At 40.1% G+C, this 22,574-nt stretch overlaps 1 protein-coding gene across 1 annotated transcript in view; it reads right to left on the bottom strand.

Annotated features, from left to right (window-relative positions):
* Window positions 1-20,039, bottom strand: part of Mdh2 (malate dehydrogenase 2) — a 46,769-nt gene extending 26,730 nt beyond the window's left edge. Inside the window, exons 1-2 of the mRNA XM_067159048.2 lie at window positions 19,883-20,039; window positions 19,336-19,530 (exon numbers count right to left, since the gene is read on the bottom strand). Coding sequence (XP_067015149.2) covers window positions 19,336-19,530; window positions 19,883-19,960 — 273 coding nt within the window. The 5' untranslated portion in view covers window positions 19,961-20,039. The remainder of the gene's footprint in view (window positions 1-19,335; window positions 19,531-19,882) is intronic.
* Window positions 20,040-22,574: the final 2,535 nt, after the last annotated feature.

Raw genomic sequence — 22,574 nt, 5'->3', positions numbered from 1 at the left:
GCACAATATTAAGCAGAGTTTTAAAATATTATGTAAAAATTTAAAGCTCTCCTCTGAACGTTATATACTAGGGTGAATAATGTTGCAAACGCTGATAACCGCTCGAGTGCATTACGAGAAGTGACAACATCTGTGAAGAAAAATGGTTATACGTCCAGTACGAGCTGTGAAGGTCAAGCAGCCCAACAGGGATAGTACAAACCATGACTATTCCCTACGGGGCAGGTATAACTGACAGAATACAGCGCATTCTTAGGAAGTACAATGCAATTCCAGTTCTCACCACAGACTGCAAGCTCAAATCCCTGTTTCGACCAGTCAAAGAAAAACCACCTCTTGAAACACTGGGTGTCTATGAAGTTCCATGTGGTTGCTCATATATTGTCATGACAAAAAGGCTCGTTAGCACCAGGGTGAAAGAACACATTAGGTCAGTGAAAAATGTCACTCTTGCATCCTCCACAGAAAATGCTAAAAGCCAGTCTGCCATAGCAGAACACTTCTACAGAACAGACCACGAAATCCTTTTCGACCAGGCGAAGCTCATCGCGTGTGTAAAAGTCTTCAATGCTCGACTTGTGAAGGAAGCTATGGAGATAAGCTCTGCCCAAATAACATCAACAGGGAAGACAGCTTCAAGTTACATGGAGACCTGTACTCCAGAAATACATGCATAACACCACCATCGCACAGAGGGACGCACTCAAAAATACTGTCGACAGAGGGCAGTGAATCAGTTAACTTCCCTCCCAACCACCACAGCACAGCACAACGATACCAGAGTTCAGTTAGCGGGGATCTGTGGACTGTATGGTCGTGACTTCCACGTTCCTTCCGAGAATTTCTTTGCCCACTGTCGGAGGCTGACCTCCATATGCCCTGATGAAGGCCGATGTAATTTGACGTAAAACTTGGGTTTTTAAAATGTTTATAAGTGGCCTTAATTCAGTTATATTTATTTATTTTAATACAATGAGCCACGAAAACCTACGTTCATTAATTCCCTATTCTTCATTCCCAGAGGAAAATTACATTTCTTCCGTCTATAAACAAAATTCATTATGTAATATCAAACGATGTACAGCAGAAACTCAATCCGGACTAACTTGACTGGATTAGAAAAGTTCCAGATTAAGTGATATAACCTACAAGAATAGAAAGAGGAAAAATTCCATTTATAGCAGCAAAACACGTTTATTATGGTACATTCAAAGGTTGCAGGCCTAAAACAAATTCCATTACTTTACAACATCTTCGAAATCTGGAAAGTCAGCAAGAAGACTCTGAAAGTTTATTGCTATCTGCTTTGCCAATGTTTCGGTGTCAGTTTGAACTTCGGTTCCTTCAACTGTCGATCCACTCAAACTTGGTTGCGTGAACTACTAGTTTGTTCTGCAGACTCTTTCTTTGACTTCACTTCACATTCTCACTCTTCCACAACATTTTAGCACCAATAATTTCTTCCTCATGTTCGTGACAGTTTGTTTTGCGATTTCTTACTCTCCAAAAATACTTGCCATGGATGAACCCTTTTCAAGCTTTTCTATTACTGCTATAGAAAGACCTTTCTTGTTCAGCAAAGTGATTACTCCTGACATAATGATAACAGTTCAAACTTAAGTAAAATACTGCACAACAAGCTACGACTGAACTAGCAATAGAACCATATTTACTCAATTTTCCTGCATTTAAAGCACTATTTAACCACAAAAAAGTAGGGGTGAGAAAATAATGCAAATTTCATTTTGAATCTAAAATACCAACAAAATTTGACTGCTTTTATTGGTATGGTCCTTTGGCAATCACTATCATACAGATGTCCTTCGAAGAGAAAAGTTGTTCTTATGAATCAATGCAAGCAGGCTCTGCTTGTTTTAAACTGCAACATTCCGATATCAGTTTCTTTGTGGTCTTTTGTACCTTTTTAACTGTACCATTTCTTTGGAAACTGAATAGTAATAATTTCTTAATCCAGTTACGCATTTTAAGAGTTCCATTTCAATTTCTGGATACTGCCCGAGTTTGGTACCTGAAATGGAGATGTCTTCTTGGCACATTGCAACTTTTCTTTCCGTTTGCACCAGTAGTGTACAGGGAATGGTTCTACACAAAACTTGCATGTGCCAGTACCAACAGAGAACACGATCACTTAACTTAAACTGTGCGCTGAAACCCCGTTCTTCTTACCCAGAGATGCCAACCTTTGAAGTGGGTTATCAGTAATCCTACCACCCCATTAGAAAATGGATTCAAAACCCATGCTTCTTCCCTCTCGATAATGACACCCCATTTGTGCTTCCCGACAGCAGTCCATTCTTACTTATATCATATTACACAATAAAATTTGCACATTGCCCCTTTTCTATGATTAAAAAAAACCTTTGTAGCTTGCTTTGCACCCAACAGCTCGTCACTGCCGGAGCAATATCGCATATCTGACAATGTTCTTCCTGTCCATTATTATCCTTGACTGGTCACGCCTCCCAGCCACGTATGGATATGCAGCCCATTGGAACAATTTCTGTGGCGTTCATTTTCCTGTGCTGATGTGTAAAGGAAAATGAACCTTAAATACATTCTACAGTAGGAGTGCGTAAATACGTCATACAAACATACATTTCTACGGTGCGGTGCGATTCTTTTTCCTTTACATTTTTGCATCGGAAATTGAACACGAAAAAAAACTCTTCTGATGGACTGCATATCCATACGTGGCTGGGAGGCATGACGAGTCTTCAGGAAAATAATGGATAAGAAAAGCAATGTCAGATACGCCGTATTGCTCGCCCAGTGAAGAGCTGCTTTTCATAATGATGATGATGCTCGTTTAAAGGGGCCTAATATCTAGGTCATCGGTCCCTAATGGTACGAAATGTAACAACAATTTAAAAGTCAAAAATTCATCCACTGACCAGAATTCAAAACATGACAAAGAATGAATGGATGAATACGGATTTAAAATGATCAGCGGATCCAACTCGCAATAAGTTACTGAAAGTTAAAAATATTCCTAAATCGATCCACTGACTAGAATTCTAAAAGACGACGATGAACAATAAATATGAACCTAAAACATCCGACCCGCAATGACCCACCTTCCCAGAAACTATCTTAAAGCAATAGTATTACTGACTGCTTTCAAACCACAATCTTGAATCGAGGATGCTTGTTGTCTAAAGGGGTCCAAATTCCAGGTCAACAGCCCCTCATAATCACTAGTAAAGTAGAACCAAGGTATATCTCATGTTGCGGTACTACTCAAAAGTAGCGTAGACTCACGGTGTTCCACACACAACGGTACTATTCACAAGTATTGTACGTCGCACAGGTAATACAGACCTATGGTGTTTCTCACCTATGATGTATTAATCACGGGCGCCGGTATTCCCGGGGTGTACCGCATATAGTGGTAATAATCACAGGAACTGTGAACCCACAGTGAAGCCACTCTCTGCCGCTACTAATCACAAACCTATTGGCCCGGTTTCTCCAACTTTCTGTTCAATTTTAATTAACAAATGTTAACTAACAACTGTTAATAATTTAACATTCAGGTTAAAAGTGCCCTGTTTCACGAACTCATTTCCAACATTTGTTATGAAATAACACATTTACTTGAGATGTCTGAACGAGTTTGGCACTGAGCGTCTTTTGTTTCTTTACATACAGTGCTCCTAGCGGTATGTTGGAATAGTATTTTGTCACACATAGTTGACATTATTATAGGTTATGCTTAGCAGAGACTGCTAAGACGTAAACATGTGTAGTATGAGGCAACAAAAGCCTTATTATGATGAATGCGGGACATATGTTGTAACCAGTATAAATTTTAAAGTATGCGAGTGTGCCTGGAAAACGAAAGACTAACTATTATATCACAACATTCAATATATTCTTATATGAGTGCAATCTAAGGCTCCTACATCACTGGGCAAATGTGATAATTGATATATCTTGAATTTTTTTGGGGCATTCTTCTACTGCAGGGAAATTAATGTAATGCCTTGTTAATGCTGCAATGGCAGCAGGAATTCTTTGCAGAATTATACACACTTGTGTTGCACTCGTGAATATAGTCGCCTACAATTACGTGAAAAGTGTCTCAAGCATAATATCTAACAAGGAGAGGCCAGACCCTGTGGTCAACTGGTTTCAACGAGCTTCAATGTACCTGTGGGGGGACACAACAGTAATTCGTGTATAAGGTCATTATGCTTTCGTTTTTTTAAAAAAAAAAAGGTCAAATGTCATGACACAGGTTCCACTTCGGCCAAAGTGGAGGGGGTAGAACACTAAAATACCAATATAAATTTTCCAGCTAACTCGTTCCCAGTTGCCAGCATTTCGTCCCAGTGTGCTAAGTCGGGCTCATCAGTTGGTAAATAGCACACCCACCAAGACGCATGGCTAGTGCATTCCTTGGAGGCCACTGCATAGGCTACTTGGAGCCACCGGCAGTGCCAATGTACTATGAGAGACTGTCTCATTAACAAAAATTGATGCCTGCCTGGCCATCAGATGATGTAGATGTTGATTCTCATTTCCCTAACGGAATCAACATCTACATCAGAACACTAAAGGGCGAACAATTTTAGTTAAACATGTCAGGTCCACAACCTAATCATTTCTGAAGAATTGATGAATCCCCGATTCCAATACAACACATACGGTATGTACTTGAAGTTACTCAGTCAAACAGAGTGGTGGCCTAGTGGTCACTGTACTCGCCTGCGAACCTTGTAGAAATTGACTGGATGCAGGGTCGGACCTCTCCTTGTAAAATCTATAAGCAACTGCTGCCCTGGAGACACTGATAAGTTTCAATCTGTTGGAAACTAACCTATTTTCAATTTCTTCTAGTACCGGTACCTTGTTCATTACGGCTTTGGTAATTAGATATATTTGCAGAAATCTTTCTTCTGACAACTCTAAAAAGTCGTTTTTTCTTAGTATGGGTCGTCCTTTGCCTTCTTCAGTTTATAAATAGTTTTCATACAGCAGTAAAGCTCCAACATTACGTCTTTAGATGCCTCCATATAAATTTTAGCGGCTGTTAAGAGGTTTAACATAAGTATTAACTTGTTAAGAGTTAATTCTTGATGAGACGACCATTTTGTTGAATTATGTGTTAAGTCTCCTTAACAGCAGAGTTAACATTCATTGAGGAAATTGGGCCTTTGTGTACCTAACATAGTGGTACTACTCGGAAGTAAAGGCGACCCATGGTGTTCCCCACGTGAGTAGTTTCATGGCTCTAATACAATCATCCCTTGGTCACCCTTTATAGTCACCTCTTATGACAGGCAGGGGATACCGTTGGTGTATTCTTTTTTATTGCATCCTCCACCTGCAAGGGGTAGAGCTGCTTTTCAGTGTATGTTTTCTTGAAGAATCCTCCCCCCATGATGGCATTTTCCTCTTGTCAACTATATGCTATTGCAGTGCAGAATGTCTGATTTTTCCTGTCAACAATGAAAAATGCTTCTGTGGGAGAGTTGCTGTCAGGTACACGTAATACTGCAAATACAACATTACTTAAGGTTTGACAGTGGAGTAGAGCTCCTGCAGTTAATGTCACAATGCACATGGGTGCAAAAGGAAGTGACAATTGAATAAGTACAGGTGCCAAATCACAAGCACTGAAACCAGGAGAGTTGAACGGTAATGCTCAAAAGGATTAAACAGTTTTTTCCCTTGGAATTTTTTTGGTGATAATGTATTCTTTCATAATAATTGGCACCTCTGCTTACCCGCTGCTAACCACTGTTCACTTCCATCCGTACAAATAACTAGCGAAGAGACCGGCATCTCCCAAATTGTTACCACAAGCATACTAGCAATGCACGCATAGTACGCTGATCACAGGCCGGTAAAACCACGTTTTCATGACCATACATTTTGCAAAACAGAAGCAGAAAACACTATGATGAAAACTCCCTACATAATCCCAGTGGGAAAATTATATGAATTTTCCCAAAATTTCCATTTCAAAACTATAGGTGGGGAAAATGACATGGGGTAAATATGGTAGTGTGCTGACTAAGTGACTAGACAACCTGCCTACCCACAGTTATGAAATAAATGGCACTTCAGGTCAAAGATCTTGAAGTAAAGCACGACAGTAAATTAAATTTCCCTGTTAATATTGGTCCAGTAAAATCCCATGCCACGAGATCTCTTCGACTTCTGTTCAGTTCACTGAAATTTGTTACTTACATGCCCTTTAATTATACTTCCGTTCTATCATGGATTTTTGATCCTCCATTTGGTCATCATTCTTTCTGTACATTGCAAAAGCCTGTAATCCTGTTCTGAGACAGTTTAGTACCAAAGAAATTGTCTCATACTGCAACATCTTGGACCTGACAAACCTCTACAGAATTCTTAATGGTACTCTTAAATGCATATTTCTCATTCCCTGTTTATCCTCGTACATTCCGAAACAGGCCACTACACAGTTTTGCAACTGTTTAACGCTCTACCAATTTCCAGCAACAGTAAATATCTTACGTAAAAGTGACTGATATCTCTTCAAAACCAAACTTAAATGATTGGAACACGAGTGATAGTTTCATCTGCAAGGACAGAAAGCTCTTCTTTTAGGAATTATGGAGTAAATTTTCCTACTGCGAATGTCAAAAACTTACATTTTTGGAAAGCTGCATTCGTCATGGATCAATGCCAAAATATTCGTTAACTGTTTTCCAGTCTTCAGCAATGAATCAGTCAATGGAATTGTTTTTGGTATATTGAAAATGTTTGACCATCTCCAAGCCAAAGATCCAACTCCTAAGCAGTCTTTACATCGTTCACGCCGCTATTATTACTTGACTATGTTCCCTGAAACTATCAACATCACTATAATCTTTGTAAGCAAGATCCCTGTCTTCTGATGAAAAATCATCCTGATCTCTTTCTAGTCACTTCACTATACCTCTTGTTTCTTTCTTGTTACCAGTTCTTAATTTCTAAGGAACTCGTTACTATTAAGTTTCCTCTTAGTTATCTCTCTCTGTCTGTTCTTTAAACATTTTCTACTGTTAATACAGCAGCAACACTGGCATCACCGAGTCGTCCTACAACATGGAGCGAATTATGGCGATACTTCCTGTGCAAGCCGTGTCACTAACAGTGCTTTCTAGTAAACCACAATCTAACACATCAGTATCAGCAATTTTACCACAAACAGTAACCTAACCCTCCTTAATCAGTAATTAGGACACTGGCAGTATTAAGTATGTGGACTACTGCAGAAGTTGCTTGTTGTTCGACTTTTCTGGACTTCTCTACGGTAGTCTGACCTCTGTAGAATCTAGTGGTTGTCTTGAAAATATGTAGTTATACAGCAATAGAGTCCCCAGATGTCAGGGAAAGTCAGTTCTAAGGTAAGGGTTCGGGCGACCTTTGCACCTGCCGAGTAGTTGGTCACGGCGAATGTATTAGCACTTCTGTAGACAGCTCACAGCATTCTGGTACCATATTCCATCATGTAGAAGAAACTACATACTGTGGAGGAAACTCTTGCTATCATACAGAGTACAGACTTTAAAGATGATGTAGACGGAAAGGATTTAACTCCGCCAGTGCCGTGTCCAAAGCCAGACACCCAAAAGGAGGATGAGAAGCTTTGCATAAACGGAAAGGACATAGCCATAATGATATTTGATGAAACTATACATTTCGTATTAAGTCAACCTGTCGTGTCTTAATGTGAACAAATGTGAGCAAGAGACTCCAGTCTCTTGTCCACACAGCCACGCTCCTGCTCTAGTATTGTCAGAGCGAGACCGAGTTCATCAGTGAATCAACGATGGAAGCTTACAGACCACTGGAGGCGTTATGACAGTAATGTTCGTCCTCAGCATGGTTATGCACTATACATTTGTCATGTTGGCAGCTACCCATCGTCCATCAGTGCACTGTGCGGAGAACAGAGGAGCGAGAGGGAATATGGGTTGACATCGATATTCTCATGACAAGACAAGTAAGGAAATAGGGTCAATTACCATCGAACCAATATTCAGTCAGCACAACCTCTATTCTCCAGACTAATTTAAATCTAGATTATACAAAAATACTGGGGAAAACGCCATTGCACAATATATTTTTGAAACCTACAACTTACTTCTTTACAAAAATAACTGAGCCACTTCAAACAGTTCAAGGTTACTATCGTCGTCATATCCCCCTATCCAGCTCCTGACAGGTTGGGGTATTTATGGCACTTCCTCATTTTCCTCTTCCGAGGTTGATTTACTAGTACCATATCATATATAGGCTATTATTACGATGGGGTTGCCACACCCACTGCCAGGTGTTAGTTCAAAGTTACTACATATAACTAATCATACAATATACAGAATACGGAATAATTTACTGATCACTTAAAAAACAAAATTTAAACAAGTTATTCACTCACAGTTTCGGAAATAAAGCACTGTACTATAACGTGTGTTAAATTATTTGTTCTGCATAAAAAATTAATATGCCTTTGCATAAAATAATATTCATTAACACTTTTGCTAAATTTGATCTGGACTAACGAGAAATCCAAACTAAAGGTGGCCAAACAACGTTCTACGACAGAGGTCTTTACTCGTGCCTCAGATTCTACATCAAATTTGTAATCATCGCCATCATTTGGCAACATCAACTCATCACTGGCACAAAACTAAGACCTCAATTTCACTGTGCAAGCTTAAATACGCTGCCTGACCTAGGATTTGAAACACCTCTAGTTTAAATAAATCTCGCACATTGTAAAGTCAATTCAAAATAGTATTGGAACATGAACACTGCTAAAAATGGCTTGAAATATCATGAAAACAATGTAATTGATCACTAAGCTTTATTACAAACGTTTGTTAATCTCTTCTCCCTTGACAGTTCAAAAATACAGTAAGTTAGTCGATATGTTTGTGATCAAGCAATTTCATTTACAGTGCACATGAAAGCAAAGTAAGGTTGAAATATACTTTTGGCTTATTAGGTCGTGTCTAATACTTATTGTACATGCTACAGAGATGCTAATAACAGAAGAAAAATGACCAACCAGATGGACACTTGTGGTAGGGAAGTGTGTTAGTAACACCTGGAACCAGGAGGATCGGTACTGGAGTTAGAACCCGTTCCATAAAAACATCACGCAGAAGTGGGCATAGTGAAGCAAGAATGTTACCAATGTTCAAAGTGAGGACTGGCTCTTCGTTCAAATAGGCTGTCTGAAAAGAAAATTGAAACAAGGAGAGAAATAAGAAGGAAAATAAAAACCACCTATGATTTACTGACTTACTCTATAAATAAGAGGTTTGTTTCAGCAAGATCATTCAAAAGAAGAAATGAGAAGACACTTCAATCCCTGCACGAGAGAGTTTCAGGACAAATCCTGCTTCTTGTACTTTTACCACAACCAGCAGGCAGACATTTTAATTATTTTTGAATCTGACATTTAAGAATGATCACATTTATTTAGCTTCTGCAGAATTGGCAAGATCGACATGAACTGTGACCCTAAAAACATTTCCAAGATTTAAATAACTTAAATCGCGGTTTTGCAACGAAATCAAAGTATTGTGACACACTGGAAATGTCATTTGTAAACTGCTACAAACTGCTTGTGGATAGTGATGTTCTAAAAGAGATATTTCTAAATTAAGAAGATGAAGTGTAAGTACAAGACCAAGTTACCTTCTGGAATCAGGAGGTAGAGGCATATGGAATGAAAATAAGTGTGGAGAAGTACAAGACAGTAATGATGACTAGAGACAATAGGGAAGGAACAGGGAATATTGAGTACTGAAGTGAGTGGCAGACCATTAGAAGTTTTGAAAAAATTCAAATATTTAGGGAGCATACTTACAAAAGATGGGGAAATAAAATTTTAAACAGAATCCAAGAAGCCAATGGACTTTTATAATGTGCAAGAGGTATACGTCCCACAGGAAAGCAAGAAAATTCTGGACTCAATGTGTTACACACCAACTTCGACACATGCGGCGCGCATATAAAAAACAAAACATGATGAAAGCAGAATCCAAATGGCAGAGACCAAATTCCTTAGAAGAAATAATTGGGAAGACATGAAGAGATAGGATCAGAAGCATAGAAATCAGAGAGAGAATTGTATTTCGTAAACTGCAACACAAGCTGAAATGGTATGGACACATGATGAGAATGGAAGAGGACAGAGTTCCAACGCGAGTATTTACAGAGAAAATAATAGGATAGAAGGCCCGAAAAGAGGTGGATAGATACGGTGAAGGAGAGTATAGAGAAGAGAGGAGTAGAAGAAATATTGGAGGAAGGGAGTAGTGGAGAGGTAGAAAACTGTGGAGGTCCTTGATTCACAACCCGACCCGAACTAGAAGATTTTAACCCTCAGTAAGCGTCATGACACTTGTGGAACATAACCAGCATTATGAGATACAGGGGACCACACATATTTAAGGCTGAATAAAATTTTAAATTTCTAATAAATGACATTAGATCGAGAACGCTGTGTTTAGTTGTTTATTTGCTTTACGCCCCACTAACTACTTTTACAGTTTTCGAAGATGCCGAGGTGCTGGAATTTAGTCCCGCAGAAGTTCTTTTACATGGCAGTAAATCTACACACACAAGGCTGACATATTTGAGCACTCTGTCCTAATTCACTAAGAAATAACTCCGTTGGGCAGTTAATAGGTTTTTGAAATATCATGGAATTCATGTCTACTTCAATCAAGTATGTCAAAAATACTCAAATGAACTACTTAAAGACACACACACACAACATTTCTAACTGTGTAATCGCAATATCAGTAAAGGTCGCAACAATGAAATGATGAAATGATTTAGTCAAAAATATAGTTATGTGGAAATTAGCAGATCTTACATTTTAGATACTTCCGAAACCTATTCCACATTGTCATTCATGCAAACACTTTAAAAATTAAAATATATCCTACTAATAACACCTAAATGAAATGTATAAATCTATTCTTTCCCCATTCACCTCAATCAAAAGCTAAAACATAGTTTAATTTGAAGATCATCTATAAGTCTGAACTTGAGGTGGAGTCATTTTGTATGAAATCTGCATCGTCACCGCCAGAAATCCTCTACGCCACTGATGCATTCATCCAATATCGCGAACACATCTTCAAAAGAAGTGCTGCCAATACACAACTATGACGGTCCGAGATTAGCCATACTTTATGACTTTAAAACGATTTTTGGACAGCAATAAAGAAAGTCACACCAGAACAGAAAATTTATGTTACCAGCGATGCGGACCACTGAAGTTATGTAGTTAGTACAACAGAGCACATTCCACTGTTTTTGCAACAGCTCCCTGATTAGGTTGACCTTAATTTATTAACATTCTATATATATATATATATATATATATATATGTATGTAAGTGGTACTAGAGCAGGGAGCACTGGTTCTCAGGTTACTGAAACTGCACTCCTACATTTATTTGTTTTATTTATTAGATACTGCCGATGCAGGGCCCTTTTACACTAGAGATGTGTCGTTCCTGACTGAACTGCTCCTTGGGATGACTAACTCTTCAAGGAAGGACTAGCTACAGAGTTGTAGTTCTTTAAGTCCCAACCGACCAATGAGAGGCTCGTATGCGATTTGACAGGACGTGATGGACTAGGAGTAGGAATAAGACTAACCAGAAGGTTGGTCCAGGACTCTTCTAGAGTAGTGTGTGGAGAGAACTTTCTAGTGACATGCAAATTTACTCGTGTAGATTGACCGCATTATGAAACACCAGTAGGGAAACCATAAAACTTGGCCTAAATTTATGTACGTATCAACACCACAATTTTTTACATTATTGTGTTCATGATGTAAAGTATGTACAGCTAAAATTGGCCTAATTCAAACGCACGTTATGCAACATTTAGAGGGTTTGAAATCACAGCCCAAATTTCATAATCAAATATTAATAATGTGGAATCACCAAACTCATAGTTTCAAAGACTGGTGTAGTGTGACGCTAAGTACTACTTGCTTTTAGCCCGAACTCGGGGGCGCTGTGGGTTTGAATCTCTCCATTGGCTGTTCTTTAAAGGGTTTTCTGTGGTTTTCCATTTTCCCTCCAGTAACATACTAGAACAGTACCTTCTTCAAAAGCTATGGCTAACTCCTTCCAAATCTTTTCCTAACCCCCACTTAGGGAAAAAGTACTATTACGAATGAGTGGACTCTACGAATAGATTTCCAATATTTTTTTGCAGTTTATCGCAAAAAATAAATAAGTAGGGGTCTAACCTTCTCATACGTTTCAAAGCTTAGTAGACCTTTATATCTTCGTTACAGGTGAAGATGTCCAACTGAAGAAGTGCTGTGTGGCTTCATTTCAACTATACAGAAAACATTGTTCCTATAGATATTTCAAGAAAATGCATTTAAAATCCAACAATTAATAATTTTCTTCGCAGTAACCTCATTGCTGTGCCCTTTACTACAACCATGATTGTTAATTTTTAAACGTACATTCGGGTGCTGTGGTGTGAAGCGCGGGCAGGTATAACATACCCACAGGCTGGTGTCGGTAGCCCAGCCGCTGGGACTCTTATGAGTGAAGTTACTGAGGGAGAAGAGTAGGAACTATTATTTGAATTGGTGAAATTAAAGAGGAAAAGATTCCAATGCAACATACTCTGCTTCCTCTAATTTGAAAGAGATGTTTGTACTCATTTCAAACTAGCTGAAGTACCCGTGCTTCGCTACGGAATTCTACGTTAGATATTGTACACGTTGTGAGTAAGATTGTATTAAATTGTGTACCTCTTAACGTTACTTCACAAGCGTGACGGTGAAGTCACCATATGTCTTTTCTCATGTGAAGACTGGGTTAGGGATTTTTCATTGTAATGTTAGGCCCTCTTGCCTACCATCGGTCACAATCAAGTTTGGGAGTTTTCACTGTATAGCCTAATGGCAGACACTCTCTCTCCACCTGTGTTTTTACATCCTCAGACTCTCAGTGGTTTTCCTAACTGCCATCAACATAGGTCATTACAACAGCGTCAGTAGGAACATCATGATTATAATCAATGCCACCAAATGAAATACTCTATCAAATGAAAAACCACACATTTTGTCACTTAACGAATAGTACTACGCTACCGATCTGTCTAAAGTTCCATAGCTGGAATGATGAGGCCGCAGACAGCCGCGAACACTCCTCTACTACTACTAAATGTTTTCATTCCTCCCCTGAAGGGGGAAGCGGGCCTCTTAGACGGTGATGCCGTCTCTCAGGCCAGGAGATTAGTTACGGTGAAGGAGATGTGCGGAATAAGGTGAGGGGGTGGGCGGCCATGGCCTACACTACGAACTGTCCCATTCACCTTAGTGCAGGAGAATGGAAAACCACGGAAAACCATTCTCAGGAAAGCCGACAGGTGGGGCCAGGCATGTAGTCCGGCACTGTGCCCCAGACCTGTCTCAGAAATGCAGAGGCGTAGAGCCACGGTGGAGCCGTGGCCAACATTCCTCTGCTCGGTTGGCCGGTCATAGTACAGAGCTGTTGGACCACGGACAAGCCGTGGGCTCTTAAAGGACGAAACCCAAGGGCCAAAACCCACTCTGCATCTACCGACGCCCGCCCCAAGCAGTACACTTACTTTTATAACCTAATAAAGAGTAGCAGCCGCCATCGTCCATGGCTAAAGTACCTTCTTGCATTCTCATTGGTCAACGTGAACGGAATGTGACGTCATTGCCATCAATGCTGATAAATACATTGCGTTACCAATCCCAGCTGAATAAAAGCACAAACCAAAAACACCATGTAAAATAACAATGCGGCTTGTAACTGTCCAGACCAATGGTCTTGTCCAGATCCTATATTAACCGTCCGCATGGCAAGAATCTTGTCCAGATCCTATCGTAACCGTCCGCACGGCAAGAACAAGTCCAGACTAATCGTGTAACAATAATCACCACCACCAGCTATCGAAGCACCTCACTCATTAGTTCCTAAGTATAGAGGTTGGCAGAACTGAGCACCGGTTTTGCGACTGTAAAGAAACGACAGTCGCTAAATGTAGTGAGTACTGGGCTGCAAGAAGTAAAGCAATGATGTGGCTCATTCCGTAATTCTACGTACCAATTTTCATTAAATTCTCTTCAGCCATTTTCTAGTGATGCATGTACAGACGGAAATGAAGGGAAATTAAAAAGTGCATTTCCTTGTTACTGTGCGCACATTCAATACAGAAATACCATTATTTTTAAATTCTGAGCAATGTACAAACAAAACTCTTATTTTACATACATATATTTTTTATTTAGTATTATGTGAACACAAAATAAAAGGGGCTATCTTTTTTGGCCTCTATTATAATTTTATCATATTCTCCTAGCAAATTTGTTACATCCTGAGTTTAAAAGGAACTCGTTCTGACCTCAACCTCCATTTTTTCATCTTTTGATGCGACTGTGTATAAGCTACATAATGGCTATCTCGTTTGAAACAGTCTGTACTTCATTTCTTCAATCCTCTTTATGACTTACAAGGCTCTATTAACTGTGTATATGATGTAGCCAGCAATTTCGACACAAGAACCAATGGCAGCGGAACGACCAACATGCGACCACTATGTAGCGCATACCAATCTACGAAATGTTACTGTAATATTTGTCCCAAATGGAACATAATAATTGCTTTTACACAGATTGAGTGAAATATCTGTGGTAAATTAAGAAATACCGTCGTTACTAGAGAAATATGTATGCGTACTTACGGGCTGTAGACAGGACTCCCTTATGTTGTATTCCGCTGCTCGTGCTGTCTTTTGTTTCTTTCTTGAGGTCCAGGGCTAGCACTGACTAATGGCAGTGCTTTGTGAATTCTCATTATCTTTGTCCATATGACTAACGCGGGCAGTTTAAACAGCAAATTAGCATGATCCCTGGACCAATAAATATATTACTTTTTTGTTGAAAGGAAAATAGCATTGCAGAAAGGAAAATAGCATGTTCCCTGGACCAATAAATATATCATTTAATGAATGAGTTGGGGCACAAAACGAATGAGCAACATGAAAAAACCACACCTAATTAATGCAAACAACTTCAGGGAGCAAAGACATCACACATGAAAGTGTTAGACAAACTAAACATATACGGAAGGGCTGCGACGTAGCAGAAAGAAAATAGTTGTAAGGTAGTAAAGTATATACCCATATCATTCTCTGTAAGTAAAATATTTCGTACTATTTCTTAATTTACCGCAGATTTTCGACTTTATTTGTGTAAAAGCAGTTATGTTCCATTTGGGACAAATATTAAGGCGGGATTCCACTGAGGCAACATTTGGGCGACATGGAGCATGCGACAGTGAAGCATGCTGCAGTCGACTTTCAATTGAAGAAACACGGCACGACATGTAGCGTGCGGCTGTGTGGCATGAGACATGTTGCCATCTGTCGAACACTCTCTGATGCCGCATGCTTCAAAAATATGCTTGTCGCACAGTGTCGCTCGGGATCCAACAGTGTGTGGATCGGTGCTACAATTTCCGTGCGACAAGATGAAGCGGGCTATTGAAAAAACTGCGAATTTAATTGGGGATTATCACAATGCTCCGGAATTGCAGAATGTAACATTGAGTGATTATAAAAACAGTAGAAAAGAAAGCATATGTCAAAACGGCCCCCAGAAAAATATGACAGCAGTGTCCACGAACTGAAGAAAATTTTAAAAATGCGTCCAGCTTTCCACCGAGAGCATAAAACATTCAGAAAATGAAAACTGGTGTTGCTTCTCCATTGAGAGGAAATCTGTGGTTCGCGTATAATCTACTTACCTTTCTTCTTTACATCGATGCTCCAAACGTCAGGTTACAATGAGGAACGCGAGATGAATTGATTTTATGCTACTGTTTTCCTCTAATAAATGAAATAAGTTAACTGCTTATGAACTTTTGTAAATAAAATTGTGATTTATTCAATACCCAGTGGGCTGAGTGGCTCAGACGGTTGAGGCGCTGGTCTTCTAACCCCAACTTGGCAGGTTCGATCCTGGCTCAGTCCGGTGTTATTTGAAGGCGCTCAAATACGTCGGCCTCGTGTCCGTGGCACTTATAAAGGAATTCCTGCGGGCCTAAATTGCGGCACCTCGGCATCTTCGAAAACCGTAAAAGTAGATAGTGGGACATAAAGCCATTATTATTATTATTATTATTATTATTATTATTATTATTATTATTATTATGCAGTTCCTGGTTTTATTCTTATTAGTACTGGCAATAGTTTGCACTAGAAATAAATAAATTAGAGATAACTATTAAAATAGAATTTAATGACATAGTACTAACTACAGCAACAACAATAATAAACTTGGCAGGTTCGATTCTAACTCAGTCCGGTGTTATTTGAAGGTGTTCTAGTAGACCTACGTCAGCCTCGTGTCTGTAGATTTACTGGCACGTAAAATAACGCCTGCTGCACTAAATTCCGGCACCTCGGCGACTCAGAAAACCGTAAAAGTAGTTAGTGGGACTTGAAGCCAATAACATTATTGTACAATAATAATAATAATAATACGGTAATAATAATAATAATAAATTCTACATATCAGTATATTATGGAATTTCCATGCCTATGGATTTCTCGTAAAAACGTCGTTTAATAGCATAACAACAAATGGTTCTCTTTTCTACACTGTTAACACACAACAATTAATCTACTTTTTATTCGGATATTCTTCGCCGCTACTCTAATCATGCAGTCTTCCAAAACTGTTTCATCATAGTCTTTTTCTTCCTCACTATGTCTACTTATTGCCGGCCCCGTGGTGTAGGGGTAGCGTGCCTGCCTCTTACCCGGAGGCCCCGGGCTCGATTCCCGGCCAGGTCAGGGATTTTTACTTGGGCCTGAGGGCTGGTTCGAGGTCCACTCAGCCTACGTGATTAGTATTGAGGACCTATCTGAAGGTGAGATAGCGGCCCCGGTCTAGAAATCCAAGAATAACGACCGAGAGGATTCGTCGTGCTGACCACACAACACCTCGTAATCGGCAGGCCAACGGGCTGAGCAGCGGTCGCTTGGTAGGCCAAGGTCCTTCAAGTGCTGTAGTGCCATGGTATTTTTGTCTACTTATTGTCGTAGTTGCCACGAGTTATCTTTCATTAGCCTAGTATAACTGTATTAGAAATGTGAACTATAAGGGGGTAAAATAATCAAAATAGTGTTAGGATATTCTGCTTAAAACTAATATATTTTAAATTTTAAAATATCATTAAATTCCAGTGAACAAGAAGTTTCTAAATCTTCCCGTACCTCTAGGCATACAGATTCTGTAATGGTACATGACCTTCATCTGACAAAGTATTCCAAAAAATCATCACTAATGGCTTTCGCCTCTTTAAAATTCCGACGTGGTTTGTTTGCCAAGGGCTCCATGCCTTATCAGCTTGGATCACTCCGCGCCATGCACATTTCCGGGATGATTCGTGAGACGATAGGCTGAGAAATTGGAAACAAGGAAGTATAGCAGTCACCAGCCGGTCAAAGTCGAGTGAGGAACTGTTGTCTTGGTTGCCTTGATGGAATAACGTTTGTAGTTGGAGACAAGTCTCCACAAGTGACGCATGCTACACCCGGCAACACATGTAGCATACCACATCTTTTTGCCCGACTGACAACATGCCGCATGCTACAAAGAGCAACATTTGTTGCCAGCCACATGCTCCATGTCACCCAAATGTTGCCTCAGTGGAATCCCGCCTTTACAGTGACTTTTCGTAGATAGGTATCCGCTACATAACCGCTCCTCAAAATATACATCTTCAAGCGATAAACCTAAAAGAGGTGGACAAATTCACACATCTTCGGTCGCTACTTTCGGACAATAGAGATGTTAATTGCATCAACACAGGGTTGCTGAAGTGGAGAAAACTAATATAAGTGATATTTGACAGCAAAATGCCAATCAAACTTTTAGAACTGCAGTTAGACCTACGTCATATGGCTCGGATTGCTGGTCGCTGAAAAACCAACAATCATGGATGCTACAAGTTTCAGAAATGAAGATGTTGCTGGAGGTGTCACTAGGCAAGCCCACATTAAGAATTGATATGAGAGTAGAAAATCTGAAGTAGGTTCAAAGTATGGGGGGAAGAGGAAAAACCAACTGACTGCAGTGGTACAAACATCTTGTGAGAAGGGAGTCTCAAGACAGGCTCAACACAAACTGTAAGGCAATATCCCGTTCCGAACTATGTGGACAACTACAATCAGAAAAGAACTGCAGTCGAAGAGGGATAAACTGAGCAGGTGATTGATAGATAAGCTATGACATGTACATCATTAAAACCATGGCAGTAAAGTTGTGTGGTAAGAAAATAAATCTGCATACAGTGCATATTGAAGTAAGGTACGAGTTGCGAGAGTGACCAATATGAAATTTGCTAATGCAGTGAGACACAAAACAACCAGAGTGCGCACAGCTATATCACCTGATCAGGTGCCCCTAATAATCGAAAGTTTTACCCAATATTCTCCTTATTGCAATTTCTCAACTTGCGATGTTTTACCATATTCTTACCTCCATACTTAAATCTGTTCATAAATTCCAATGGAAAATACTCTTTAGCAACCAATTGATGCAAGGAAGTTAATTTGGTGGCGCTTCCACAAGGAGGCCGGCATTGGTAATCATTAGTAAAGATTGAAAAGGAATGTTTTACAATACCTGGAGTACCAGAGAGGAGAGATCCTTCCTCTGCGCTTGCTATAATCCGACCGTGCTGCCAAAAAAAGTATTATTTCTTATATAGGAAAATTGAAAGCAAGACAGCATGAAAGAAGAAATTGCCACCATTATCTTTACTCCCATTGGCCAGTTCTGATCAGCTGTGAAGAAGTCTATGTAACTTTTTTCCCGCTAGAGGTTGCATGCGCACCACACCAACCCGCGCAAAATAAAAACACTCGCTCGTCAAGAAAAAAAAAAAAGTAATTTAGTAGTTGTAACTTGTCTTTGTAAATCCAGGCCAAGCTCTGTCATGAGAACAGGGGGCCACACTCCCTTCGAGAGGCTCTTAACTATCACCGCAACGCATACTGCCCGCACGGCGAGAAAAAAGTTAATTTAGTGGTTGTAACCTATCATCACGTTTTCTCAACAGTTGGTGACAGCATCACCCGCCGCCAAGCCACCATGTGTACAGCGAGCGGAGTGTGAGGCGTGCCATGCCCTGCTTGTGTTAGTTTTACCGTTAATTTATAGCTAAAAAGTATCAATAATATTTGTATATTCACAAACATGTCTGTAGGAACGTGAAAACATTGTATGTAAAATGTCAAATATGGTAGACCTACTTACTTTAAGTTGTTCAGGTCCATTATATCCTGTAACTTTGGAGAAGGTGTCGATATGGCTGAGGTCAGCTGCGACACCCGGCGTGTGCACGATATCATACAGAGAAAGTTCAGTAACCAATGGAGATTGCTTCAGCAGCAAAGACAAGGGCTGTCCAATTCCACCACTAGCTCCACAAACGGCTACCTTGGCATTTCTCTACAATCACAAATGTAATTTTGGAACCCATCTTCAGAAAGAAACAAACTTCCTAGAACTTATCATATTAATTTCAATTTATAAAAAAGCCACCCGACATTACAAGTGTATCACTAATGCATACATAACCTCAATGTAAAATATAAGTGAAATACGAAGCACTTTAAGATAACCATATTACGTATATCAGGAAGTATATAAAGCTAGCAAACTTTCGATTTATCCCAAATTACACCATGAACTGAGACCTCAGTGACCGTCGAAAGAAAGAAAATTATATTAAACTTGATCATTCACAGTCGGCGATAACAAATTCACGTTTCACAAACAAAGTCCCACGAAAAGTACGTACCTGCGAACTGGTGCAGATATTCTTGGCATTATTGTGAAGGACAGCTACCGTCTGGGGCTTTATGAGTCTGGAAAACATAATTTAACACGAAAATCACGCTCTTTCTCCAGAAATTAACCTTACCAGATGACCTTCCCAATCGAAAAGGACTTTGCGCACGCGCACATTAAGTACGGCTGTTTGAGGAACTACGCCAAAGAGGATTCGCCAAATATGACGTAAATCAATAGGGCGTCGTAGATGATTTCATTACACCGAATACAATTATGTAAGATCTAAGATGATGGTGGTACTGATGGTTCTTATTGTTTGAAGAGGATGTGCTTTTAATTAGGTAAGATAAGGCGCGTGATTAAAATCTAGCCTGATAAGAAAGAAGACTGATATCAATATACTATTATGTAATACTTCCTCATATTCAGGTAGTATGTTCGAACATACCGGTAGCAATGACATGATTAAATCCAGTCGGTAGATGCAGAGTAGCTTGTTGTCCCATAAGCTCTGTACTATGACCGGCCAACCGAGCAGAGGAGAGGTGGTCACGGCCCTACCGTGACTCTACGCCTCTGCATTCGAGAGACGGGCCTGGGGCACAATGCTGCATTTCTCGCCTGGCCTCGCCCGTCGGCTGTCCTGAGAATGGTTTTCCATTCTCCTGCACTAAGCCGAATGCCGGGACATTTCGTAGTAGAGGCCACGGCCGCCTACCCCCTTACCTTCTCCGCACATCTCTTTCACCGTAACAAATCTCCCGGCTTGAGAGACGGCGTAACTGTTTAAGAGACCAGCCTCCCCCTTCGGGGGAGGGATGAAAACGTTTCGTAGTAGTAGTAGTAGTAGTAGTAGTTAAATCTGATGAACAGATCCAATTTCTCCGCTATACGAACATATATTACGAACATTGCAGGGTTTCAGCCCATATAAATGTTCCCGTTACAACAGAGAACAAAAAAAACCAAACAAATTTGCACTAAATCTACCATGTGAACTCAAAATAGAATAAACTAAGCCTACTATGTGGAAGCTCACATGGACAGGAAACCTCTCCACACTCGAGTGCCACCCTTATAATACCTTACTGACCGGCCGTGCCGCCCCAGTCCCCCCCCCCCCCGGCTGGAGATGAAAAAGGAGCACCCACAACCCTGGAACGACATGTCTGGCCCTATACAGAGTTGACAAAGCTATATCCTCACATTCCTTTGGATTACAGGCCACACTCGTACTGGATTCCAGCACCCCAGGTGCCCCGTCTCCCCCTTCCCCTTTGACCTCTAACAATTCACCTTTGCCAACCACGTTTGGGATAGGCCCGCCCTATCCCTTCTCTTGAGTAGTTTCTTCCCACCCAGCCCCTTCCTAGAAAATAAAATATACATTTAAAAAAACAATATACAAACTCTACTATGTGGACGTTCACATGGACGGATACCAATCCTCATGTGAACGCCACCCCAGTGGCTAACTTATTCTAAACTTCTCTACCTTGGCTCTTACACACACTAATTTACTCAAGACTTGCCCTATATTATTTAGCCCTCTTAAAAACAACATTTCATAGACATTGAATTAAAGGTAAAGAGCGAATCAACCAGGATGAGCGTCTAATGAAACAAACAAAATGAAACAAGATAGAAGCTCTAAAATCACGGTATAAATTGGCAATGTTGGCAAATAAGACGTGACTTGTCAACAGGTTACGTAATAAAAATAACTTAAACTAAGGCAATCGACTTCTACAAGCAACACCTGGCTTTGACCCACAACTTCCCTGCCTGACTTGGCTAGTCTGGTATTACTATATACCACTACTAGTGAACTCCTACAACACCACTCTTTCCGCTAAGTGAACTGTCTTTTCTGCTGCCTCAAGATCGTCCTCATTACCGTTTATACTCCTTTCCACTTGTGCGCTTACACAATCATTCCTTACCTCACCACCACAGGTTAATTTCAAGTTTCTTTCGCATAGCTTCTTCACTGCACTTAGGAATATATTCAAATTACCCTTGATGTTCCATTATTTCGAGACCCAGGCAATAAATTATGGTTTGTCACCGATTCTACACATTTCTTGCTGCTTTTCACTTAGGAACTTTTTTCTCAGGTTCCCTGTTTCTACACACACCCCTACTAAATGTAAGTCATCCGTCCTGATCCCGCATAGAATACATAGTGAAATATCTTTCCTACTGATGCAACCTTTATTCTTGTGTAACCCCAAGAGCCACCAAGTTTAACCCCCTCTCCACTTCCTATCCCCCAAACCTTATGCTAATATTGGAGACCTGTACTACCTCAAAAAATAAATTCAAAGAAGCACTTTTCCTACATTCTTCCATCCTTCCTTGCCTTTGTTTATCCTTTATTCTAGCTATCAGAGCTATCTGGCTGCTGCTTCCTTTCGCTTTCCATGTCTCAAACCAGATATAACCCATTCCTACACTTTCAATATAATTTTTGATTTTTAACAACCAACTCTCTCTATACATATATTTTTCTTGCTGTTTATATGCCTCTTGGACCACTCTGTCACCCTCCCCCCGTTTCAGTCTCATTCAGTAGTTCAAAACTCTTCTGAAGCACTCTATTTCTATATTTCCTCCGCATAATGGTAGCGCCCCAACATTCGCTGAACACTGGGGCATACCCATAATTACCTTACTAAATGTATAAACAATTTAGTTTA

Source organism: Anabrus simplex, chromosome X (assembly GCF_040414725.1).
Source record: "Anabrus simplex isolate iqAnaSimp1 chromosome X, ASM4041472v1, whole genome shotgun sequence".
Taxonomy (NCBI): domain Eukaryota; kingdom Metazoa; phylum Arthropoda; class Insecta; order Orthoptera; family Tettigoniidae; genus Anabrus; species Anabrus simplex.
This window is presented reverse-complemented; position numbering and strand designations above follow the sequence as displayed.